Below are 26,401 nucleotides of genomic sequence, written 5' to 3'. Positions count from 1 at the left end.
AATTTCTGAGACATTTTTGCCCCAAGCCCCGATAACTTCAAACCCTGGAGTGTGTGAGCCATGATGGCGGGGGACAGGGCTCTTTTTTGAGCGCAAGCGGAGGGCCCTTCTGTTTCGAGGCCCGTTTCAAGTTAAACCCAGCAAAGGCCGCTACTGCACACTGCATTTGGATGAAGGCCGGTGTTATACTGAATTATGTAACCATACACATACAAGGCTTCTAGTCCCAGACTAAAATGCATGTTATTGCTGTTTTAACCGAAAGCAACTTGCACTGACATTTCTTAAAATATGTCAGTGCCATTGTTTTGCCAAGTTGCTCACAGTAATGTTTTTTTTTTCTTCCAAGTAACATTTATAAAAGCTACTTAAATGTCCCAATTGTACGAAGGCCTAATCTAAACCCTGTCTGTGAAACCAGGCCCTAATGATGGTACGGTTAGGATTAGCTCAATACAGCGCCTACTATGGTCACATAATTCAGAGGGTCGCAGAATTCAACACATCACCGGCGAGAGTGCATTGCAAGATCGATGCAGCGACTGTTACCTCACTGTCTGAATTCCATAACGTGGTAATGTTTCTATTCATATTGTTTCTAAACTGTATAACTGACTTTCTTATGTGGAATATAAAAGAAGATAATCTGAGTCAGTGGACACTAAAACTGTTTAGTTATACAACATTCTTCAAGCTATATTCTTTTGCGTTCCACAGAAGAAATTCATACAGACTTGAAACAAAATAAAGTTAAGTAAATGACAGAATATCTTTTATTATACACAAAAATCATAAAATGGTCTGTTATTTAAAAATCTTTATATATTTACAATGTAATGACATACATGTCAGAATTTTCTTGCTGACAAAATGACACTTCAGTCACATGTACATGACCAAAAGACGACTTTAGTTGAACAACAAGCTTTATACACAAATGAACTTCACAACCAAGGCTGTGTCGAGGCTCTAACACTACAGAGAAATGGACAGTTCCAGAAGAAAACTAGAACGATAAATGATTCTGCTAATAAATCCTACAAAGGTATTTGCACATGTATGCACTTCTGCATATAGTTACCTAGTGTGCAAAAAACTGCAGAAAAAAGAACAATACATTTTTATAACAAAATAAAATATTTTGGAGTAAATATATTGTTCAAAAGAGTACATAAAAACCTCTTATACTGACACAAAGTATACAGGGTGTAGTGTCGACAAGAGAGGTTTAGGGGAAAATCGAACATCTGCTCCTCAGTCAAAAGGTTTTGCATAAAAAAAAAAAAAATGATAGAAATGTAATGTGCAAACACTTTGTCCGTAACACCCAGCACCCAAAGTACAAATGAATGAATTAACCGCATTATCAAAGTTCCTCTATCCAAACTGCATTTACGGTCCATTGTATTTTTTAAGGAGAGGATGTGTTATGATACAGACTTGGACTGTAGCACTGGCATTTGGTGGAGTTTGGGAGTCTGTGCGTCGACCACTTCAGTCTCTTCTTGGCTAACAGTGGTGGATGTCTCCTCTTTTTTGGGTTGGTTGCTAGTAAACTCTGTGATGCTGAATAGGAACTGCATGCAGCCCACTTTGATGCAGCTGCTGTGGTGAAGCAATGCGGTGCCCTCCCAGCCGGCCCCGCTGCCTCCTATCAGGCTGGAGCTGCTGGCTTTACAGTTACAGGGAGACTTGGGTCCTCCTTGAGCCTGGCTGCTCATCATAGCACCTGCGGGCATCAGCACCGCCTCCGCACACACCTCCCCCAGCGGCTTCCTCGACCTGTTGCCTCCTGCGGATTTACCATACGAGATACAATGCATTATGACAATCATATCACGCATTACAAAAACAATATGTGGGCGGTACTCACTGATGCTGTTTTGCACTTTGGACGCAAGCCCACTGGGTGAAGTGATGTTTGGTTTGTCGGAGAAGTCACACGAGTAAAGCACGTTATCTACAGTCGTCCCGTGCTCACTGTAGTTCAGAAGCTCATAATGCTTCGTGTTCTACGAGAGATTAAAAAACATTTATAAACATTCCTCTCCCTTGATCTGTTAAATCTGGACAATTCGATTAAAATGAGCTTCCCAAGAGCCTTTAATGCGGCATAATTACTGAATTCACTCACTTCATCATAAAAGATGCAGGCATGTTTCCCAGAAACATAATTGCAATGACCGTAGTTTGTAAGGCACACGTCCATTTCAGCACCTAAAAAAAAAAAAGGAAAACCATCAATGATTCAACCTCAAAATAATGCAATCTTGTTTATGTTGCTTTTTGCAAACCGTACCTGTTCCTATGTAGAGAGTCCTATAGCACATGTTGATAGCTGCCCCTTTTCCTGTTAAAGGACACAGTACTGCTCGAGCTTGCACTTCCCTTTTTTGTACTGGAAAAGAGGAAAGATTTGCCACATTATGACAGGAAGGGTCATTAGCGCAGCCTCAACATGATGTGATGAGCGAGTTTTGTTACCTTCAGTGTGTGGGGAGGGTTTGGGCAGAGAGGCAGCGACGGCTGGAGAAATCCCACATTTACTCGAGGGTTGAAGTGATTTGGGAGACAACAGCTGCTGGATCCTCTGCCAGGCCAGAAGTCTGATCAACTCCTCATCCAGCTTATTCATGTCAACTTCTGCAGCACACAGAAAACTATTTCATTCCTCAGAACCAGTCCAAAGTTATTATTTCTACTGGGAAAGAATGGGTTCTTGTACTTGCAAAGCAGATGCACAATACACAGTTATTTCCGGATGAAGTTGAACTCTTACCTGCGTCACCTTGAACCACATTCTTGATGTAGCTGTATAAGCTGCCTATAGAGGAGGGTAGCGTCGAGCCTTTCCCAACAGACATTGCATCAGGGCTCACTTTGTTCTCTGAAAAAAACAAAAAAAACAAGGCATAAATAGGAATTTGTATGTGGACTGAAAAATCTCTAATCTTAAAACTCTAATTCAGTCTCAATTTGGACAACGGATATTAGGGTTTGGAACTAGAAGTTAGTAAACAACTCTTTTAGTAATTTAGTTGAGACACAACATTTGGAATTTTAGTACTTTTTTAAAAAAATGTTACAAAATATTTATGTTCCAAATAAATGCTGTTCTATTGAAAGAATCCTGAAAAAATGTTTGTGGAAACATTAAGATGCAAGCTGTTTCAACACTGATAATATTACGAAATGTTTCTTGAGCACCAAATCAGCATATTAGAATCATTTCATATCAAACTAATTTTGATCAAACAATTTTTGAATGATAGTGAATTTTGTGACAATTCTTGTGCAATATAAGAAGGTTATTTCCCCTTTGTCTTTAAAAAAAACAAACACTTGTACTTTTTAATTGCAGGATACAATGAATCTGATACTCAGAAGGGGATTGTTAATTCTAGAGCATAGCCAAGGGAAATTATGTATGATGTATTGAGTGATGTAAATGAGTATGTAGGTTCAAAAACCTTTAGTTTGAGATGAGAAGCTGCTGTTCGGCCCCGAGGAGGCGTTCCCTACAGCTGAGCTGTGATGATGGGCCGACGCGTCTGAAGCAAGGCTGGTAGATGAAGGAGTATCTCTCTGCACACAGGAGCTGAGGGGACTGCTGCTCTCGGTCTTTATGTCTACATGGTTGGGCAGGGCTGGTTCTGAGAGTGGAGTTTGTAGTCTGTGTGGGGTTTCAGCTGTCATACAAGATTTACCCTCACACACCAACGGGCCATTCACTCCTGTGCCCTTCTCCGCTGGACTGTCAGAATCTCCCTGACAAGATCTTTCTCGGCAGCTTTCGGGCTGTTTGGGTGCCAGAGAGGGCAGCAGAGTAGCCCCCCGGGGGCCAACTGGTGTACCGCTGATCTCCTGCATCTCCATACACTCCTGCGTCTTCACGCCTGACATATCAGTAAGCTCCAAAGCCCGGAGGGAAGAGGACATCTGCTTAGCAGATAAATGTTTCATAATACTGCACTGAAGTGCAATGACATGACGAAGCCACTGTGGAAAGGAGAAAATAAACTGAATGCTACAGATTCCTTTTGCAGTCATATTTATACAACAGCAGTTAAGTTTGTTAATCAAACACTTTATACAGTCCATTTACCTCCTCTTGTTCTTCTTTGCTGGTTAAATGTTGGGCAGACGAAGAACATTCCTGTTCCATAAAACCATTTGTGACCAGCTCTCCATTGCGAAGGCCCATTTGATCCATCAGCACAGGGGGGTTTTGGTAGTGACTTTTAATGGCATTGGGGACCTATGAACACATCAAAGTGACTGAGTCATAAACTAAAACTACTGTCTATGTAGAGGTACCTTTGCTGAAATGACACGATTTTTAATTTGATTACTGGATAAGGATTCTTCTTAAATCATGTTATAGAGATCACACTATCAAGAGTAATTTCAAGCCAAATAAATTGGAACATTTTTATTATTATTATCAATGTTGAAAACAGTTGTGCTGCTTAATGTTTTTGTGGAAACCATTATACTTTTTTTCCAGGATTCTTTGATGAATAGAAAATTAAAAATAAATATTTTGTAACAAATGCATTTACTGCCCCTTTTGATCAATTAAATGCATCCTTGGTGAAATTCTATTAATTTAAAAACTGACCTAAACATTTTAAATAGTGTGGAAATAACTAACTAAATAAAAGGCCATTTATCAGTGAATTTAAGCCATTTAACAGGACAACTCAATTTAAGTCAACAAGCCATATAAGCTTCTACTGTCAATACATATTATATTAATATTATTTTTTTCATCCTACATAAAAGGATTGTGAACCAGTTTTTGAAGGACTGCAGGAACCCTAAAAAAACATGTTACGTTGCCCCACCTTCAATGTCTTTTTCTTGATGCGGCGGACACCTCTGCGATTGGGATGGTGTTGGCGGTGAACCCACCGCAGAAAGTCCACTTTGACTGCGTGTTGGGACAATCGGTCCTGGAACTGATCGAAAAGCTGGCAACGTGTGCTGAGGGTCACATTCTTTTGGTTTAGCTAGAATGGAAATAAACAACTTTTTCATTTTATAGTTCTTAATTTCAGGAGAGAGTAATGAAATCACAATCATCTAAAAGTAAAGATAAAAAAAAAAATTGATGAGCTAGTTGAAATATTACTACTAAAATGTGACATATTACAAAAACTGAAAAGAGAAAAAAATACTGTAATCTGTTGTGATTGGTTCGAAAAAACGATCAAAGACGAGCCACTCACCACCATGTGCTCTACGTGGTTGGGACACATCCATCTCCCAGCGGGCATGGCAGTGAGAGGCGGGTCCAGGCAGTCCATATGGAACAGGAGCGCACAGTAATCACACTGGATCAGAGGAGCCACCCTGCAGCTCCTATGGAGGAAGAGGAGAGAGAGAACCTGATGCAATGTGCAACAATACTGACGACAATGTGATTCCATTTGGGTTTCATGGGTATTCAAATTCTGGGTCATTGTTATTTTAATATTATTTATATAATACAGTATTTGCAAATATTTAATTAATTGCTATATTTTTAGGCTTCATTTTAATTTTAGTATACATCTTTGTAATTCTGTATTAAATCAATGTCATTTTCATAATTTTTAAAAATATTTCTATTTCTATTTCACTAAAGCTACACTGTGTAGGTTTTACTCCCATCTAGCGGTGAAATTGTACATGACTACCAACTGAATATTACTTTCTAGCCCCTCCCATTCCGAGGGCGTTTTAACTCCTATGATGGCCGTATTATTTCAAATCTGCCGGCAGTCGCGAATAATCTCCCTCTCGCATTCGTCACGGTGCAGTGTAAAAACGCGAAAGGCAAAGCGTGAATTTCCAGGTATGTCCCTCTTTGTCTAAAGTATTTTCATGATGGATGAGCAACATGGCTTCCGCCATTCGAGCGACTCGCTCGTATGTATTCTGAATGGCAGATTATACACTTACGAGAATACTTAATTAGTTGGTTGAAGTGATTACACATTAATGAGAACATATCATTTTTAAAGAACAGTGTTTTTTGCTGAAAAATCAACTTAAAATATTAGTGTAGCTTAAAAAAAAACGTTGTACTTTTAGTACTTCATTAAGTTTTTCACTTAATAATACAGTTTTTCCTCTAATAAATGTTTAAATTAACAAAAATGATTTTTATGTTAACACCACCATTCTGAAAACAAATATAAATTTCTCAATTTTAATCAATTCTCATTTTGAAGAATCAATCTTTTAGTCTATGCTGTTTTGAGTTGATGAATAAACGGAACATTGAGTGCGTTTACATGCACCCTCATAATGCAATCATAATGGGATTTTGGCAAAATTGCAATTAAACTTTACCTCAAGTAAACAAAAGACTTTTGATCAAACTAATGCGATTAAGCTCATAATTGTAGTAACCATAATCACAATAAACTATGTGGTGTATGATGATTTTAATCGCAATAAACAGGCATGTAAACACCTTAATCGCATTATTACCACACTGACCAAAATGCGCAAATGTGTATTGCATTTGCTGTAAGTAGTTTAAAACAGTGGCCAGTAACATGCATACTGTAACATTCATCATGTTGGTAAAAAATAACCACACTTCTTAGTGAATAATCAGAAAAAAAATTGCATGTAAACAGGAGTGAAGAGCTTTGTTCATGCCATGTAAACATCTTACTGCGATTAAGTCCTTACGCTGATTATTGGAAATATTCGCATTATTGATGCACATTGTGAACGTAGTAATTGTATCCCGCCTCCCATCCAATAAATCGCTATAAGCTTTATTACTTATGGATATGATGTGAAAAAGTTTCAGCTTACCAATCTTATTAGGAGATTTAAACAAATACCGTTTTGTCGCTCTTTAATATGGCATGACAGATTGCTGTAGCGCCTCAGTTCAAGCGGCACGTGAACCGATCATCTCTTCCTCTTTACTACTAGTTACAGCATGAAATAAACGTGAACGAACACCAGAGGAATGTTGAAAGATACAGTACAACTTATCGAAATCTGTATCATGTCTCATAATCGCTCAATCAACGTTTCAAACGTGGAAAGACGTCAATAAAACAGATTGAGAACAATATTTCACGTAATGTTACATTTCCCTAATAAAAGCCATTCATGACTCGTTAGTCAGCTAGAAAAATTAACTCTACAGAGGAGCATTATGCTAATTATATGCACCATTGCATATCCATTGTATTTTTACTTAACCTGTTCTTTGATATTTAATGTATGTTGGAATAAATCAGTCATGATTTTATGACAGCCACCATTTAAATGTCTATATTTAAAAAAATAACATAATTATGTCATTAAGATGCATTATAAAAAAACTCCTTATGTGTAATTAACTGATTTGTATAGGCTACTTATATTTTAAATTTTAACCTTTAATATTATAGTGATGTACCAACTGGGGTTTCCTGTATAGTTTACAGCATAAGTTGAAGAAAATTTGCCATGTACTGTACATGATAGGACCCAATTAATCAATATTAAATTGAACTGAAACCAAATCATGAAATTAAAGTCAATGCCCAGCCTTAACATTATATATATATATATATTAGGGGTGTAACGGTTCACACAATTCACGGTTCGATACGATACACTTGTGTCACGGTTCGGTACGTTTTCGATACAGCAAAAAGAAAGAAATGCCAGAGAAATTTCCTTGATTAAATTTTTTTATTACATTTTTATTAAAACTAACATCATAAAGTATGATATTTTTTTACTTTGAGCAATGATGGAGCTATACTTGACTTTTCTTAGGAGCATATAAAACAAAACAGCTCCTTGCTCCTTGGACAAAATGAAATGTAATATTGTAGTAGTTATAAACAAAGGTTTATTTTAGTTCAGATTAACATTTGAGGGCAGCAATTGTATTCATAATGTCGAAATTAAACCGACGTAATGTTACTTGAAAGCATTGTAGCCTACTATTCCTGCCAAACTCCCATGGTTACAGTTAGTAGTGTTACTACAGTACATCCATGGTGAATGTTGCTGATCTGTGGACAGTGGATAGTTCATTCATGGCACAATTTTTCTTCCTGGTTTCCACGTCAGCGCTGTTTGATCCGTTAATAACGCAGAAATGTGAATGTTTCTCACTAGATCTCGCAGCGATGTTTTTACTTCAGTGGCGAATTCAAATGTTTTCTTTACTGGATTTGGCTGTGTAGTAACAGTGCTGATGATTAAGATCGGCTCGTGCTGCTCTGGTCCAAACAGATAAACGGTCCGTCAACCACACAATAACGAGTGGCCCAGTTTCGTTCCGCTTACATTACATTTGCCATTTGATGTTGGGCAATGTTGTGGTCACGCCAGCGTCTCTTACATTATGAGTGCGCTTGCCACGTGCAACGCGGCTACATTTGAAATAACGAAATTTTGGTCGACAGGAAAAATGGTCCAACGAACCGTTCGGTTTAAAAATGCGTACCGAAAACCGAACAGTTCAATACAAATACGTGTATTGTTACACCCCAAATATATATAATATATATATATACATTAGGGGTAGGGGGAAAAATCGATTCTTAGATGCATCGCGATGCGGACGTGGACGATTCTGAATCGATTCGCAAATGTCAAAAATCGATTTTCAAAAAAAAAAAATATATATATTTATAATAACGTAATATATTGACGGAACTCTGAAGCGCGGAAGTGCAGTGCCCGGACCGTCTGTGTTGTGCACATAACAGAGACGCGATGACTGAGCGCGATATCCAAACACCCTCCTCGTTAAAAGCTGACGTGTGGAAATATTTTGGCTTCTGTGAAGTTGAAGGGGGGAAAGGAGCTGGACAAGAGCCACACTATTTGTAAGCTTTGTGGAATAAAACTAAAATATTTCGGAAAACACGACAAATATGAGAAAAGCCATATGAGACGTTTCATATGGCCACCAAAGCACATTTTTGTCCCACCAAAGCCTTTTTTGATCGGTGAGTGATGTAGAAAAAAATGACTGCTGCGCTTGACAGCCGCGAGCAGAGAGAGAGAGAGAGAGAGAGCCCCGGCCGCGCGCGTGCACTCTCACGTCTTCAAACAACACGAGCGCTGTCTTGGTCTCTCTCTCCCTCGCGCATATCAAAATCAATTGACACGATAGTAAAAGGTCGGACGGAAGACTGCAGTTTCACGTCGAGCATTTGGAGATTTTTAGAGATTAGAGACTCTAGGCCTACACTCAAAGAACAACATATCACTAAATTATAAAGGCCTGTCTAGTTAGTGTGTTGCATTTTGTCACTGTGTTCTACAGTACAGTATATAAGCTGAAGCTACAGTAAGCTGTTCAAAAATGTTCATTTTGTCTTCTTAATGATTAAATTGGACAATTTTCTTCTAGAAAGACAAGGTGTTCAGGTGGAGAAAAAACTTTTTCTTTACCTTGACATGTTTCGACTGCAACCTGCAGTCTTCCTCCACCTGAACAACACCTTGTCTTTCTAGAAGAAAATTGTCCAATTTCTACAGTATGTTTGTTCTGATCTACTTCCTAAAGGAAATAAGCCTTTCATTTATTTGTTATTGTTTAGTTCAACTTGATGAGTCACAACACAATGTGATGTATTCATGTTCTACAGAACATAAGCTACATACACGACACAGAAAGTGCTTTGAGTTGTTGTTACTCAATAAAAGAGTTAAGTAATTCAGCAGCTGACTTTTTTTTAATACTGCAATCCCTTTGTAGTGTATTTTCATTTACTGTTGTGAAATGGAAAATCAATAATCACTAACCGAGAATCGTTAATCGAAAATCGACTGTAATCGAATCGGGACTTCAATAATCGTAATCGAATCGGGAAATCAGACAGATTAACCACCCCTAATATACATACAGTAATATATATATATATATATATATATATAAACATAACAGTGTCTTTAATGTTTCTGGGCTCTTACTTGCCACAGGTGAAGCACACTTTCACTGGCAGAGGGACCAGCCCACTGGGATCCAGCTCATGTTGTGGCCTTTTTACATTCTTGCCTATTGCCTCCTCTTTCCTTCTGCGCTTACTGCTGCCTGTAGATACACACACACATACACTAAGAGTTATTCAATGCACACTTTAACAACACATCGCACAAAAGTGTGGGCGAGTCTCACCTGGCAGTGAAGTGGTGCACGTAAGCTCAGTGGGCAGCTGGAACTGCGTGGGGTTTCTCTCCATGGCCGCAGCGATCAGCAGCTGAAAAGGTTTCTTCAGGCGAAGCGTGGTGCTCTCGGACTCAGAGCAGTGCACTTCCTCTTCAACATCCATCAGGTCCTCGTCCACGTCATTCTGTTCCGATGGTGTGGGCGTGTCAGTGGACGCATTGGAAGTGGGCGTTCCAGGACGGCTACTCGTGCGTCGCTCGAGAAGACGGACCTGTGCGACAGCGAGTCTCAGGCCTCCTGACGCAGCAGAGGGCAGTCCGTCCAGACGCAGCGTTCCCAGCTCCAGCTCCGCCGCAGGGGAGGACGACCGCTTGGACAGCTGCCGCTCTAGCGCCCCGTTCACCTGCTCTGCCTTCTGCTCACGCTTCTAGAGAACCACAAAATTATACTGTATTGCTCCGTCCTAAAACTAGTAAGCAAGGTTGCTAAGGCAACAGTTAACATGCTGTTAAGGATACTTTTCTTATGATTAACATTTATCTAGCCTTGTCTGCCATCTGCTCAAAGCAATACACTCTGGGATTATATCCTTTGTGAAGGCGGCATGCATTTTGTGTCATCCTCAAATTATTATATGTTCAGGTTTTTTCCTGCACTGAAAATATTTTGCCAGCTGCCAAAATGAATCTTTGTTCCACCAAAGATCTCTAACTCCACAAGTTTCTGGATTGACAACCGTATTTAAATGTGCGATTGAATTCGATTGACAGTGATAACCTCGGCAATGGACGGAACAATATCTGGTACTGTATGCCAAATGATCTTGAGATGTAAATGCAAAAATCAGACCTGCCATTTCTTCTATGTAATGCGTTACTTTGTTGTTAATTTTATTACTTACTTTTTTTTAAATGGGTCACTCAATAAATATATAATAGTTCTAAGCACTTTGTTTTATGATCTGTCCTGATAGTGATTATTTTTTATATCATGAATAAATAGGATAAGTTATTACAAACTGCTCCTTGGCATTAATTTGGGATTTATTGTCAGTACTGGGCTCACAGTTCACGTGTCTAAGGTACTTTGTATGGTGTGTAGATGCCCCTGTTTGTCCGCCACCACCAAAGACCATTTTCAGGAAAAACTGCTAAATGTTCATAGACAAAGCAAGGGCAAATATGACTGCACCAACCTTCTTGCGCACACTGCAGCGATGACACATCCAGTCACCAGGGGGCAGCATCTCTCTGCTCAAAGGCGGATTACTGTAAAGAATGACATTTCTTTCACAAATCTTGATGTGTTCAAAAACACAATACTGCTTTTTAAGACATTTAAAAATTTCTGTAAACTCTTTGCGGTAATAAAAAAAGCTGAATTTTTGTATGAAAAATATAGTGACAGTTCACAGGTTTTATTCACTGTGCTAGATGCAAAGAAAACCACATCGCTGCAATCACACTGAAACTATTGGTTTCACAAATCTACAGGTTAAAATAGCCTGAACCACAAGGACTCACTGTAAGATTTAGGTTACATGGCACAAATGATGCAATGTTACTGACATGCCACAACTATGTCAATACAATTCTTTTTTTCTCCTCTCTTTGACATACAGAGTAGACTAGTTCTAGGTTACATCAGCTAAGAGAAAGACTGGATCGAATGAATGTGAAACAACCACACAAATCAGGACAGAGTTGTTGAATAATACATTTACTTCCCCTCAGTGATAAGCACAGGACAATAGCAGTAAAAACTAAGCGTTTGCTTAATAGGACATGGAAGAAAGACAATTATTAAACGGCTACCAAATAAAATGAGGCAGGGGTGATTTCCCTTCAAACAAAACTTACATGATAAGAAATTAACTTAAGACACAGCTGTGGCTTCAGAATGAGAGAATTGTAATCTTACACATGAGATGTAGACGAGGACAACTAAACCTGTAGGCATCAATAACTTTCTCGTTCTTAGGGTAAATGTGCATTAATACTTTAGCTCAAGCTCAGGCTGTCAGTGAACAAAAGACTTCTAAATGCCCTTTTTTGGAAGAGGAAGTGGTGATGTGCATAAAACAATATGTAAAGATTATGCTACAGAGATAAGCTTCAGCATGCTGAACTGCCAAACTGACTGTAGTTAGACTGTAGACTATAATTAATATATAAAAAAGAGAGATGCGTGGAACCACTACAACAAATACAGTAGTCAACATTTGAAGTGGATGAAAAAAGTTAATCAAACTTGTCCTAAGACAAGAACGGGTGTTAAAAATTCATGTATAACTTTGATGAAAGGTTTTGATCCACTTCAAATATTGACTACTGTATAAGAGAAATTATAGCTTTAATTGAGCAAGGATCAAAAGTGACAGTAGACATTTGTTTCCACGAAAATATTAAGCACTAAGCAGCACAACATTAATAATATGAAACCTTTCTTGAGCACCAATTCAGGATCATGTGACACTGAAGACTAGAGTAATGATGCTTTGCAATCACAGGAATGAATTACACCTTCAAATATTTAGGAAGTTAGTAGAAATTAACATTTCACAATATTGCTGTTTTTATAAAAATCCTCAAACCTTAGAACGGTCATGTTTTTTTATTTAATGTTATGTTGACAACTATAAATTCATAAACACTGTCTTTTACTAGAAAAATATGGTATATAGGCTAGTGCAAACCATCCCTTTCCACTCTAACTAGTGCTTCCAACACAACCACAAGTCACCCTCTTAAATCCAAATCAGCCAACCAGACAAATAACTTTGTGAAATTTAAAAATCAGCAGTGTAAACAGACATGTACATTAACACATTCTTATCGGTGTTTATCCCTGACACTATATGAAATCACATTGCAAACATACCAGCACTGCAGGTGAAAGGCAGCCGGACAGTGATCGCAGCAGAGCAGATCTCCTCCCTCACGGCAGCTGTCACAGGTGTCATGGTTTGTGGCTCGGCCTCCTCTTCTGGTCTCCCTCTCTGGTTTGCGTCTCTTCTCTCCATCCTCGGAGCGTGGAGGTGCGAGCAGCTGTTGAATTTGCTGGAACAGATTGGCAAATATAATTGAAGCATGCATGTGGTGTTACACAAAGATCTCCTGAAATGTTTTAAGTGACAGACGTCAGTGGAGAGAAAGTCTGTTCACACATTAAACGGGTGTTTCCAACCTTACCAGTGAAAGGTTTTGGATATCATCCGAATCTGATTGCAGATTTTGGAGTAAAATCAGGTGTTAGTTTTTATTCAAACATCCAGAGTGTGCAGTCCTGGACCACTGGGTTCAACTACGAGAAGGTCATTAAACTTTTTTCCATGTCAAATCAGATCTGGTCACGTGAGCTCACTAATGAAAACTGTTCGGTTGCTGTATAGCCAAGTTTTGTTCACGTTTCTGCAACAGGCCCAGCTCTACATAAACTCACCAAAGCGACTCACGTCCATTCTGTAACTTACTGTCATTCGGATTCATTTAATCCATATGCCTGTATTATAACTCGCATAAGGCAGTGATTTGTGGCACAGCTGAAGGGCAGACAGGCTTACCTCCATTAGGCCCCCAGACGTGTCCAAATCGTACAGAATCTTCGGGGTCTCCATTTTGTCCCACATTCACACTGCTGAAATGTAGCATGAACACACAACCCGACAACAGTTCTCGCTTTCTCCAAATCCAGTCGGGTTTATCTGCTGTCCTTAAGCCGTCCTGGAGAAATTAAACTGGTCACTGGTCGATAATCTAACAAGATAGCGGATTGGCTGCTCCGATGTTCGGCTAGCTAGCAGCTATCAACAAACAAAAGCACACAGGTCGCCGGAGGTCTGGTGCTAAACGAGAGCTGATGAATTGCTCAAACTCTCATTTAAGAGCAAATATCGTTCATATTTTGAATGAAATGTTGCTGTCTGGTGCAGTATTGAAAGTTTCATGTGGGATGTAAAGGCCTAGCTCGCTAGCCTAGCAGCATCCTCTGCTTCAGCAGCAGCCGCCTGCAAAGATGCCTGTAGAAATCCACAGCTGTCTGTCCCCATCGCATACTGACTAGAAAAGCGCTCTCTTTCGCAAAGCAAATCTGCTGGATTGATTGTCGGCGGTTAGGTCCTTATGTGCAGAAACACTGGCGGATGGTGTTCAGATGACAGCAGTGAAGAGCAGAGGTGTTGTTATGAAAAGCCATTGCTAGTAGCTATTTGCTAACTGGCTGGCGCTGCCCTCCTCTGACTCGACTCAAGCGGGGTTGGAATGAAGTCTGCGCATGCGTACTGAGACGAAGAGAGAAAGTGCTCCTCCTAGCGTTAGCCTGGCAGAATAACTCTCAGCCTGCAGGCCATGTTTTCTCTCAAGCACGGAGGAAATATCATACACAAAAGGAAATATTCCCCATGAATGGGTACAAAATTGTTCGTGAAGAACAAATCAAACAGCCCAATCCAATGGAATATCATTTTTTAATTGATGATATGCTCCGACAATGTTGTGGTAAATAATTACAGTACAGTACAATAAATTAAAAATATATTTTGAATCAAGATAATCCCAAACAGACATGTTTCTTGCAGCAATCAAGAAGCATCTTAAGATTTCTTCCATGAGTGCGTGACTAAATTCCTGCAATGCACAAAAAAAAAAAAAAACCATTAAAAACAAATTATTCTTCCACTGTTTTTCAGTTCTCTGGACTATCTTGTACAGCACTTCTCATATTACTGAACTGCTCATGTTCTTCCTCACTCATAAGTTGCTTTGGATAATTAAATAAATATGAATGTAATGCATGTAATATTTTCATATTGAAAAATGCACTTGAGTTCCTTGAATTCCATTAAATGTTGTTTCTTATGTTCCCAAAACACTGTTGTTCAATTGGAGACAGTGACACACTGAAATGTACACACACAATGCAAGTCTGTCATGTGACCAGTTGTGATGTTTTTGGCAGCTTTTGCTAATTACAGTGAAATGACAATATTTCAATCAATACGGACAACATTCAAATGGAGACCAAGTACATAACTCTTTTAGATGATACATATAATTGATATTAACAGACAGTGTGAAATGATGAACAAAGATCTATTCTATAATAGATAAACCTCATATATACATACATTTAAGCCATATCTAATACAAATTGTATGTACATTCTTAGATATTTATATATTAAGTGTGCCTGCTGAAAGAGTACAGTCAATTGTTATTTTGTTCCATATGTATAAAAACATACAAAAATAAACGGAAATCAAAAAATCAGAGCCAATTAATCAGTAAAGGAGGGATGATTTACAAGAACTTCCTGTACATAGATTTTTACTTTTGGCTTACTCAACCAACGCTGGGATTTAGCGCAGAGAGCACTTCAACAGCAGGCTTTTGTTTGACACTGTACACACAGGCGAGTCATAATTAAGGTTAGCGTAAATGCTTAAGACCACCCCAATGAAACCCACTTCACATCACTGGATACAGATGTACCAGTTTCCATGCAAAACACTACACTTTATAAAACTGCCAGATGTTATTTGAAGGTAGTGGAAAATGAAAATAATTATTTAAAAAAAGATTTAACTGTAAACCATGCATAGGTTTAATTGTTCAATAATTGCCGTGTGTTACACAATTGTTTTAAAGAGTGTCCCCACACTCCCCCCTGGATGATATTCATATTTGAAATGCTATGATTACCATTACATTTATGGAAAATTTTATCTGGATAAGATCTCCAGATACTACTACCATTCAAAAGTTTGGAGTCGGTAAGATTTTTTTTAAAAAGAAGAAGAAATTAATACTTTGATTCTGTAAGGATTAATTTGATTGATTTAAAAAGTGTCAGTAAAGACTTTTACATTGTTCTTTTGAACTCTCTATTCATCAACGAATCCTGAAAAAAATATGTACGACGGGTTCCACAAAAATATGAAGCAGCACAACTATTTTCAACATTGATAATAATAAGAAATGTTTCTTGAACAGCAAATCAGCATATTACAATGATTTCTGGATTATGTGACACTGAAGACTGGAGTAATGATGCTGAAAATTCAGATTTGCCATCATAGGAATAAATTATATATTTTTAAATATAATAAAATAAATTAAAATTGTACTAATATTTCACATTATTACAGTTTTTACTGTACATTTCATAAAATAAATTCAGCCTTGGTGAGCATAAGACATTTCTTTCAAAACCACAATAAATCGCATCGACCCCAAACTATTGAACTATGGAAGCTTATATATGACTGAAAATGAAAAGGCCATTGTGTCTTTTTTCATAATTGCAACTGTATATCTTGCAATTACTTTATATTTCAATGTGAATTTCTATCATTATTTACTATATTTCACAACTGCAACTATTTCTCGTACTTGTGATTTTCTTTAATCTCGCAATGTGATTTTACATTATACATAATATGTATTCCATAAAATTTTTGTTTTTGGAGGGGGTGGGGGTGGGTTGTGAGTGCAAAAGTGCGACAATTAAAAAACTTAAATAAATAAATCTGTTTAGAGAGACATCAGTCACCTAAATAACATGGTTTCCCCTATTGTCAGTCATTCTTTTGAATTCATTAATTCATTTGGCTCAATTACGGGTAAAAACTGTACAAGCAATTCTGCCAGGACAATGCTATTGAAGCTCTACAAAAATAATATCATGTTGTCCACACTCTTCGCTTGTGGAAGTCCTCAGAAGCAAGGTGATATTTACAGCAGATGAGAAATGATGAGAAGGTAGGTCCAGGTGAGAATAAGAGCAGAGTTGGCTACACAAGATGTGAGAGGAACTGAGAAGATCTTCCACAAGGCGGAGAAAGGCTTGCGGTCCTCCATGCTAAAACGAGCTTTGTTTTATTTAAATGGAGACTTCGTATTCTCTCGTGTCCTGTGGACCAAACAAACAAACACATCAAATATAATATAAACATTCATGTATTTACTGTATATATATATATATATATATATATATATATATATATATATATATATATAATTTCATTTTGTGAGGGGTGGGAATATGTAAACCAAATGCTGGCTGCAAACACAACATGAGAGAGATGCTAAAGATGGAGACGCCCTACACCAGTGGTTCAAACCTTCTCAGCCTCGTCCATGTGATGCTATTCCCTTGATCAACTCTCCTTACAGGCTCTTTCTTTACAACAGAATCCTAGAGAGTACCTCTGGTGGCTGCTTTGAATCATAGGTCTCTGTACAAATCAAAAATACCATGCAACTTAAGCATGAAAAGGACTTAAAAATAATAATCAGTAATGGAAGCATGATGGAAGTTGGAGGACAAACTATTGGGCAATGTGTGATTTAGGAAGATGTTGTCTAACTAATAAACACAAAATAGTCGATTATCAAATGAGAATTAAAAAGCCTTTAGATGTTTATGGGGGGGCATGCAAAGTCAATAACGCATATGAAATAAAAATCTTTAAAATGCTGAAATTAAATATCCAAAACACAATATTAACTAGCTCTACTTTTTGTAAACACAGTCTTAAAGGATTAGTTCACCTCAAAATGAAAAAAATTCCTGATAATTTACTCACCCCAATGCCATCCAGTTTTCCTGTAGCTCAAACAGTGAGTAGAGCGTTGGCGCTTCCAATGCCAAGGTCATGGGTTCGATTCCCAGGGAAAGCAAGAAGCATGTCTTTCTTTCTTCAGTGGAAAAGAAATTAAGTTTTTTGAGGAAAACATTTCAGGATTTTTCTCCACACAATGGACTTCAACGGTAACCAAATTGCTGAAGTCCAAATCAATGCAGTTTCAAAGGGTTTTGAAGAGTTTCAAAGGGCTCTGCACGATCCCAGCTGAGGAATAGGGTCTTTTCTAGTGATCAGTCATTTTCTAAAAAAAAATTAAAATTTATATACTTTTTAACCACAATCTTGTGCTGGCGATGCACCAGGCATTACGTAATCAAGTTGGAAAGGTCACGCTGGACGTAGATGGAAGTACCGCCCCATTGTTTTAAACATTCAGGATACGCACACGAAAGGACCATTTTAAACAATAAACGGACACAACGACATAAATATGTCATTCAACATACAATAAAATGTGAACGATCCTCCTCCTCCACGCTTGTAAACAACGGGGCGGTACTTCAGTCTACGTCCAGCGTGACCTTTCCAACGTGATTACGTAATGCCTGGCAGACCAGCACAAGATGAACAATTGTGGTTAAAAAGTAAATGCATTTTAATTTTTTTTAGAAAATGACTGATCGTTTCGCTAGATAAGACCCTATTCCTCAGCTGGGATCGTGAAGAGCCCTTTGAAGCTCTTCAAAGCCCTTTGAAACTGCATTGATTTGGACTTCAACAGTTTGGTTACCGTTGAAGTCCATTGTGTGAACTGTGGAGAAAAATCCTGAAATGTTTTCCTAAAAAAACGTAAATTCTTTTCCACTGAAGAAAGAAAGACATGAACATCTTGGATGCCATTGGGGTGAGTAAATTATCAGGAAGTTTTCATTTTGAGGTGACCTAATCCTTTAAGTAAACCCAGACTTGTCATTAGACAGTCATGTCTCTTCATACCCAAGAGAGGTGCTTGTGATCCCCCGTTTGCATCATCTTTACTTCCTGACATGCATAATGCGAGAACACGACTTCAGGCCATCAGTGCAAGAGGAACCAGCACACACACATACACACAAACTTATCCGTCCAGCCACAACACTTACATACAGTCAAACGCAGACGTGGCCCTGGGGGCCTGAAACTGTTATTGAGCGGTTTAGTATATGCAGGCAGTGCTGCTGGGACTGTGTTATGAGTGCTACAGCATACAGAGAGAGATCTGGAGGGACACTTGCACAGCATAATAAGAGGTGTGAATAACCTGCAGTCTGTAACACATGCTACACGCAGCAGGCTGGGGAAAAGGTCCATATATCAGTGTAAAAGTATTGACAGTCAAATTCTCACCTCATTGTTCTTCGGGGATGCAGATGCAGAGAGAGAAGAGAAAGTGCAAATGTAAGTGACTGAGCAAGTTTATGTAGGTCAAAAAGCTGCTGATTTATTTTTCTCTGCATGAAAGTGATAGTTCACCCCCCAAAAATAATGATTCTGTCATAATTTACTCACTTTCATGTCATTCTAAACCTGTGTGACTTTCTTTTTTCCCTTTCCCAGAAGCTTTTTTTCCCATACTTATATGGACTTCTGCATACTCAAACTGCCAAATCTCACTGGTTGTTGATTTTCACAACTAAAAGTGGTGCAACGCGCGAAAAAACCCCCAACAATCAGATCTGGCATGATATTGTGAAACCTGGTGCAAACATGTCTTCACATACAAGCACATGTTTGTATGGTTTAAAAGTTTGGGGTTGATAATATTTTACAATGATTTTAAAATGTCTTTAATGCTCACAAATGCGCACATCGTGATAGAGCTATAAATCAAAGCTGCTTGAAAAGGCACCCTTCCTGAAATTACCTGATTTTTCCAGTAATTTGATGACTGGATATAATTTTCTATGTATTTTTATTTATGCTCAGTTATGAAGAATATCTTTGGCTATAGAAATTTATGGTGGCCCAGTAGTGTACAACACAATGAAATTTAAAAAGCAAACATAAGTTCACAACACAATGAAATTAAGCCACAACACAACGAAATGAATCCACAACACAACGGAAATGAGCCACAACACAACGGAAAATGTACAACACAACGGAAATGAGCCAACACAACGAAAAATTACTCTAGCGTGTGTGATCTTTATAAAAGTACTTAAAAAAAAATTATATCCAGTCATCAAATTACTGGGAAAATCAGGTAACTCTATAGTACACTAACTCTGCGCTTCTCCTGCATGAGTGGGTATGAGCTCCAGGGTGAGCCTGTTCTCCGATGTGTCCGCGGGCACCCTTCCAAATGGAGTCATCCACCCCCGCTGTGCAAAGGTATAAAAAAAAAGTCTCTTGTTCACCAAGGCTGCATTTATTTGATAAAAAGTACAGTAAAACAGTCTTATTGTAAAATTTTATTACAATTTTAAATAGCTATTTAATTTATTTAACTATTTAAAAAAATATTCCTGTGATGGCAAAGCTGAATTATTCCAGTCTTCATTGTCACATGATCCTTCAGAAATCATTCTAATACGCTGATTTGCTGCTCAGGAAACACTTATTATTATCAATGTTGAAAACGGTTGTGCTGCTTTATATTTATATTTATACAGGATTCTTTGATGAATAAAAGAGTCTTTACTAAACTAACTAAACAGCATTTATTTTAAATAAAAATCTTTTGTAACAAATGGCACTTTACTGTCACTTTTGGTCAATTTAACGTATTCTTGCTAAATAAAAGTATTAATTTCTTTAAAAAAAAATCTTACTAACCCCAAACTTTTGAACGGTAGTATACATGAACACAAATCAGACTTTTCACCGACTAACAAAATTAATTTTGGTTTGTTTGTCACTTAAAGCTATTAATTACAGAGTTATGTGGACTAGTTTTATGATGCCATTTGACCATATGATACTTTTACAATCACTTTTGGAGCACAGCAAGCATTTGTCCCCATCCACTTGCGGCATTGTGCAAAATGTCTCCCTTTTGTGCTCCACAGAAGAAAGAAGGTTTGTAGCGACATGAAAGGGAGTAAATGATGACAGAATTTTAATTTGTAGGTGAACTATCTCTTTGAGCTGAATGTGAATATTGAACAATGAGAGCAGGTGAAGCAGAGGTGGCTGTGATAGGCCAATAGACTCTGCAATAATGAGGTTAAATGTGTCACTTCCTCTTTGGTGTTCTGCCCCACTGATAATTTTGTAAATCCGTGTGATCGTTAATGATGAGATGATGAGGGCGTGGCTTTGTGCGCCACTTCATTTCAACTCCAGAATGCCACTTTACAGCTAATTAGATTACAGAAATGAACCCACAATATGGCAACACAGATGGTGTTCAAAGTGCAGATGTGCACCTGTAAGACTGAACACATGAGTACCCCACAGTCTACATTGAAATATCACTACAAATGGATGCGATGGGTAATAGGCTTCTATTACAAGTGATGAGGAGTTTGCTGATGAATGTAGCCTTTTGGTGAGCACATGCTTTACTTACTGCAGTTTCATAAATGGGGTTTTCAAAAGCTGACTCTCCTCTGATGTGATCATATTGTGGTGATGTGGACATGGACAGCCGTAGAGACTTCCCCTGCACCCTGAAACAAACAAACATCAACAATTCATTTGCCTTGCACTGGCCTGAACCAGAAGAGAGAGATTTGAACTAAACTATCATTGTCACAAACTTTGAACAAATTTCATTGCATTATTACATAACAAAATGTCAAACCATGTGGTGGAGCTGCATGATTAATCGTTAAAAGATCATGATCTCGATTCAAACACCAACATGATCTTATTCCTAAATGACAATGATTCGCCTGTATCTATTAAACATTTGACAAGTACGATCGTAGTGAAACCTTGATTCAGATCTGCATTGTCGCTGTCGCTGAGCAAGAGAGAGCAGTTGTCATGTATGGAACAGCTTCACAAACAGTCTTTTCAACCACACAGTATTATTATTTCTGTTACAATAATTAAAATGATCACAGAAGTACTGGGATAAAAGTTTATAGTTTGGATAGAAACACTGATATCGACAGTAGTGCTCAAAATAGAGTAAATCACCTTTTAAAAGTAATGACTTCAAGTAAAGATAGTTTCAATTACATTGTTACACCAGTAGGTGGCAACAAGTGACTTGAAAAAATGTGTTTGTCATTGAATTATTCATTCAAGAGATTCATTCAAAAATGTTGATTCATTCAGTAATGAAACAAGTGAAGTATTTGTGCGTGAGTCATTTAATCATTCATGATTTTTAAAGATTTAAAAAAAATAATTCATATTAATTTAACATTTGAATTATTGTAACAGAAATAATAATACTGTGTGGTTGAAAAGACTGTTTGTGAAGCTGTTCCATGCATGACAACTGCTTTCTCTGGCAATGCAGATCTGAATGTTTCACTACGATCGTACTTGTCAAATGTTTAATATATACAGGCGAATCATTGCATTAAATAGACTGCAGCAATTAACATTTTGTCAGAACCTGTAAATTAGGGTTTGTTTAGTTGTTTGTTCAGAATTGTGGGAGAATAGTGATCTCAGTTTGAAACAAAGAAATTGTGATTCTCAAGTTTTTTTTTAATTATACAATTTTTTTAATGTTTTTGAAAGTTTCTTATGCTCACCAAGGCTGCATTTATTTGATCAAATATACAGTAAAAATGTTGAGATAATATTACTATTTAAAATAACTATTTAAAAAAAAATAAAATAAAAAAAATAATCAAAAGCATTTATTAGGAAAAAAAAAACTTTATAAACATATTTACTGTCACTTTTGATCGATTGAATCGTCCTGAACCCAACTTTTGAACGGTAATGTATAAATGATTAAGTGTAGAATAAGTGTACAAAAAGTTTTTGGGACCACTTACCTTGAAAAGTAGAAATATATCGACATGATGATAATTATGATTACAGCCACTGGTATGAAAATGGAAACAGCCACACTGGCTCCCTCCATACTGAAATCTGCACTGGCCACTAGTAGGGGACAAAGTATAGCAAATACATAAAATAAGTTGAGATGGATACCTGTGATTACAAATACATGTGCAAAAGTTCTTACCGTCCAGCCTACGTTCATCGATGTACTCCTGTGTTACCGCTGGGAGAAAAGTGAAAGCTTTTAACAAAACAAGAAAATGTTGCATGTCATACCAATTATTTAAAACAAACACTCCCTTCCCTGAAGAGAAACAACATATCAATAAATAAACATCCACTGCAGACAGGAAAGAGACCTTGAATATTATAGTATGCAGATCACACACCATGAACATTGCAAAACACACGGACTACCTTTGCACAGCGGGGGTGGATGACTCCATTTGGAAGGGTGCCCGGGGACACATCGGAGAACAGGCTCACCCTGGAGCTCATACCCACTCATGCAGGAGAAGCGCAGAGTTTCTCCAGCCTGATACGCACGCTTCTCGGAGCTCTGAATGGTATAGGCGGGAGTGCCGGGGTTCCTACACGGCTCATACGATTCAGCTATTTAACACAAAAACACGTACACACACATTCACACATGTGGATAAGTTAGTTCTATACTACTACTTCTGTAAAGAAAGGCTCTTCTTCAAAGGTTTTGGAGTTTACACTGTAAACTGTAAAGACTTCATTGCAAGTTGATTAAATTGTAATTATTATACAGTTAACAACCACTATGTGTGTGCATCTTTATATGGGATTATTTGCGAATAAAATCAGGTACTCACGAACGCATTTGGGCAGTTTCTCGCTCCATTTGGGGCCGGTGGAGTCACGATGGTAGCAGGAGAGGAGGCTGTTTCCTGACAGCGTGTAGCCTTTGTTACAGATGTACTGGACAGTCGAGCCCACGATGAGACGCGGGCCTGACATCACCCTGCGACTGTGCTCCACTGTGCCTGGGTCTGGGCATGACAGGACTGGTAAAGAAAAGAGTTGAAACAATATTAAATTAATCTCAGTTGAACAAGTCTCTACTGTGCATTTGATGACCAAGGCTGCATTTATTTACAGTAAAAAAATGCAGTAAAAACAGTAATATTTTGAAATATTTTTACAATTTAAAATAACTGTTTTGTATTTTTATTGACAGCAGCCATATCACCCTGTAGCCCAAGACTGGTTGCCCACTGAAGCTAAGCAGGGCTGAGCCTGGTTAGTACCTGGATGGGAGACCTTCTGAGAAAACCAGGTTGCTGCTGGAAGAGGTGTTAGTGAGGCCAGCAGGGGGCGCTCACCCTGTGGTCTGTGTGGGTCCTAACGCCCCAGTATAGTGACGGGGACACTATACTGTCAAAGAGCACCGTCCTTCAGATGAGACGTTAAACCAAGGTCCTGACTCTCTGTGGTCATTAAAAATCCCAGGATGTCTTTCGAAAGAGTAGGGGTGTAACCCCGGCATCCTGGCCAAATTTGCCCAGTGGCCTCTGTCCATCATGGCCTCCTAATCATCCCCATATATATATACACTGATTGGCTTCATCACTCTGTCTCCTCTCCACCAGTAAGCTGGTGTGTGGTGAGCGTTCTGGCGCAATATGGCTGCCGTCGCATCATCCAAGTGGATGCTGCACATTGGTGGTGGTTGAGGAGATTCCCCCCTTCCATGTGAAGCGCTTTGAGTGCCTAGAAAAGCGCTATATAAATGTAATGAATTATTATTATTATTATTTTAATACATTTCAAAATGTAATTTATTCCTGCGATGGCAAAGCTGAATTTTTAGGATTCTTACAAAGTTCAGAAGACCAGCATTTATTCGATTTTTTTTTTCTTCTTTTCTGAAAAGTCACTTTTGATTGATTTAATGCATCTTTGCCGAATAAAAATAATAACTTAAAAATTGTTCTGGACCCTAAACTTCTGAACAGTAGTCTACATGAAAAAAATATTATTTTAATGGCTTTGCAATGTAAGTTTCATAATAAAACATGTAAATACATTAACATGGCACTATAAACATGCAATATTAAAGTTTACCTTTCAGTATGTTAGCCATTCAAAGTTAGTCAACAAATTAGTTGATTTGTATTGTAGTTCTCACTTTCACCTGAGGGTGGCACCAATGACTTAAATTAAAAAATTAGTTGAGCAAACAATGCTTTTGGATTATAATAAATGATTAATTTTATTTAGTTATTCTTGCAGTTTCCACATCTTTTGCTGCTTTTTTTACATTACATTTATGCATTTGGCAGACACTTTTATCCAAAGTTATGGTCCATTCAAAGTACATTGTATCAGTATGTTTTCTGATTTTCTTGTTCTTCACGTCTCAGTCATACATGTGGTTCCACATCCAATCAGAGTGCCAGGGGCCACCGCTCATCTCACCCAGACAGTGTGAGGCAAGAAGAGCATGTGACTTTGATCTCAGGGCAGTGTACGGACACACAGTGCTGTATAATAAAAAGATTACTTCGCTCCAGCCTGCCCAGTTGCAAACCCAATTCTCTCCCCAGCAGTAGAGGGGCAGGAAGAGGGGACGGGAGAGGCGAGTAAAATTAATGATGTTTGCGTGGCGGGTGAGAAGCTTTGAACCGGATAACGGTCCCCGCTGCTTTAAGCCTGCTGGTTTTGTGAGGAACAGCGGCCCCAGGGTCATACGTGTGTCCTGTCTGCGGATACTTCAAGCGACGAATGTCTGCGGACGTCCTGGCAGCCTGCAGTATTACACACTCACACACAGTGAGTCCAAGCTACACAATAGCCATGCGACAAGATTTAATTTCAATCACTGGAGCGACCATGGTTACAACAGAGCTACCCTGCTTTGAAATTTGTTAAAACACTTGATGCGGTCTCCATAGGCGTCATTTACAGGGGGGGACGGGTGGGACATGTCCCCACCACTTTTTGCCAGGGTCGATATTGTCCCCACCACTTTTGAAACATCTCGCGGCACGGATGTACCAATACAAATAAAACATTTCCAGTTAACTAGCAGCATTCGTTTCATTCATTTGTTAAATAAGAGGCAATCTAGCGCTGAAATGTGTTGTCTTCACTCGGACACGCGCTTCAATCCGTTGCGGAGATTCTATTCGTTCCGGTGAAATCACAAATCAAAATGCACACAAACGTGTCCCTGCTTCTCTGGGTTCTAATCCGCACTCGTATAGTTTTTTTTCCCTCATCAAAACCGATAATGTTTATCAGTGATAAAGTATATCAAGATTCTGTAATGGTCCAGTGGCAGAATTTTTGCCAAGCGTGTCGGAGGTTCTGGGTTCTAATCCGCACTCGTATAGTTTTTTTCCCTCATCAAAACCGATAATGTTTATCAGTGGTTGTATATCAAGAATCTTGATATACTTTATATCTATGTATGTATGTCTAACTATGTATTTATTCACGTAAAAATTCACGATACTAACAACATATATTAGATCTCATTGTACGACCAATTAAACCCAAAGTACCATCACATTTTTGGTCGGACATCATCACATCTTTGTATACATTTTTATTTATTTACATCAGTAAACTACAGGACATCGTCTTTCAAAACATGACCTGCGCGAAAGAGAAAAAAGAATGAATGCGTCATTGTACCCAGCACTTTTGAAAATGCCCTTACGAATGCGTCTCTGTCCCCAGCACATTTCAAACCAAAC

At 38.3% G+C, this 26,401-nt stretch overlaps 2 protein-coding genes across 5 annotated transcripts in view; both read right to left on the bottom strand.

Moving 5' to 3' along the window:
* Nucleotides 1-755: 755 nt before the first annotated feature.
* Nucleotides 756-14,393, bottom strand: phf12b (PHD finger protein 12b). Of its 2 annotated transcripts, none has more exons than XM_056263442.1 (15): nucleotides 13,695-14,393; nucleotides 13,013-13,191; nucleotides 11,328-11,400; nucleotides 10,142-10,559; nucleotides 9,937-10,057; nucleotides 5,232-5,364; nucleotides 4,848-5,012; nucleotides 4,106-4,258; nucleotides 3,471-3,999; nucleotides 2,780-2,887; nucleotides 2,485-2,643; nucleotides 2,300-2,398; nucleotides 2,135-2,217; nucleotides 1,874-2,012; nucleotides 756-1,792 (listed from the first exon to the last, which is right to left on the bottom strand). In XM_056263442.1, exons 1-15 carry the CDS (start codon nucleotides 13,758-13,760, stop codon nucleotides 1,428-1,430), a joined length of 2,790 nt encoding a protein of 929 aa, XP_056119417.1. In that variant the 5' UTR covers nucleotides 13,761-14,393; the 3' UTR covers nucleotides 756-1,427. The 2 variants fall into 2 exon arrangements, with proteins under 2 accessions (XP_056119417.1, XP_056119418.1); XM_056263443.1 differs by having other exon boundaries at nucleotides 2,485-2,640.
* Nucleotides 14,394-16,625: 2,232 nt separating this feature from the next.
* The window catches only part of sez6b (seizure related 6 homolog b), a 192,903-nt gene continuing 183,127 nt past the window's right edge, over nucleotides 16,626-26,401 (bottom strand). Inside the window, exons 12-17 of one of the 3 annotated variants that reach the window (XM_056263439.1) lie at nucleotides 23,513-23,704; nucleotides 23,091-23,285; nucleotides 22,858-22,914; nucleotides 22,664-22,772; nucleotides 21,271-21,370; nucleotides 16,626-17,041 (exon numbers count right to left, since the gene is read on the bottom strand). In XM_056263439.1, the coding sequence (XP_056119414.1) occupies nucleotides 17,012-17,041; nucleotides 21,271-21,370; nucleotides 22,664-22,772; nucleotides 22,858-22,914; nucleotides 23,091-23,285; nucleotides 23,513-23,704 (683 nt within the window). In that variant the 3' untranslated portion in view covers nucleotides 16,626-17,011. Of the gene's footprint in view, nucleotides 17,042-19,059; nucleotides 19,113-21,270; nucleotides 21,371-22,663; nucleotides 22,773-22,857; nucleotides 22,915-23,090; nucleotides 23,286-23,512; nucleotides 23,705-26,401 lie in introns of those variants that run through there. The other 2 variants (XM_056263441.1, XM_056263440.1) reach the window with 2 other exon arrangements.

The sequence above is a fragment of the Rhinichthys klamathensis genome, unplaced genomic scaffold, assembly GCF_029890125.1.
Source record: "Rhinichthys klamathensis goyatoka isolate OS25496 unplaced genomic scaffold, OSU_Roscu_1.1 h1tg000206l_1, whole genome shotgun sequence".
NCBI lineage: Eukaryota > Metazoa > Chordata > Actinopteri > Cypriniformes > Leuciscidae > Rhinichthys > Rhinichthys klamathensis.
This window is presented reverse-complemented; position numbering and strand designations above follow the sequence as displayed.

Coding starts and splice junctions, on each gene's coding strand:
- phf12b (XM_056263442.1), bottom strand. CDS start 13,760: ATGTGGGACAAAATGGAGACCCCGAAGATTCTGTACGATTTGGACACG. Junction 2,013..2,134: donor CCTGCATCTTTTATGATGAA/GTGAGTGAATTC, acceptor AATCTCTCGTAG/AACACGAAGCATTATGAGCT. Junction 1,793..1,873: donor CAAAGTGCAAAACAGCATCA/GTGAGTACCGCC, acceptor GTAAATCCGCAG/GAGGCAACAGGTCGAGGAAG.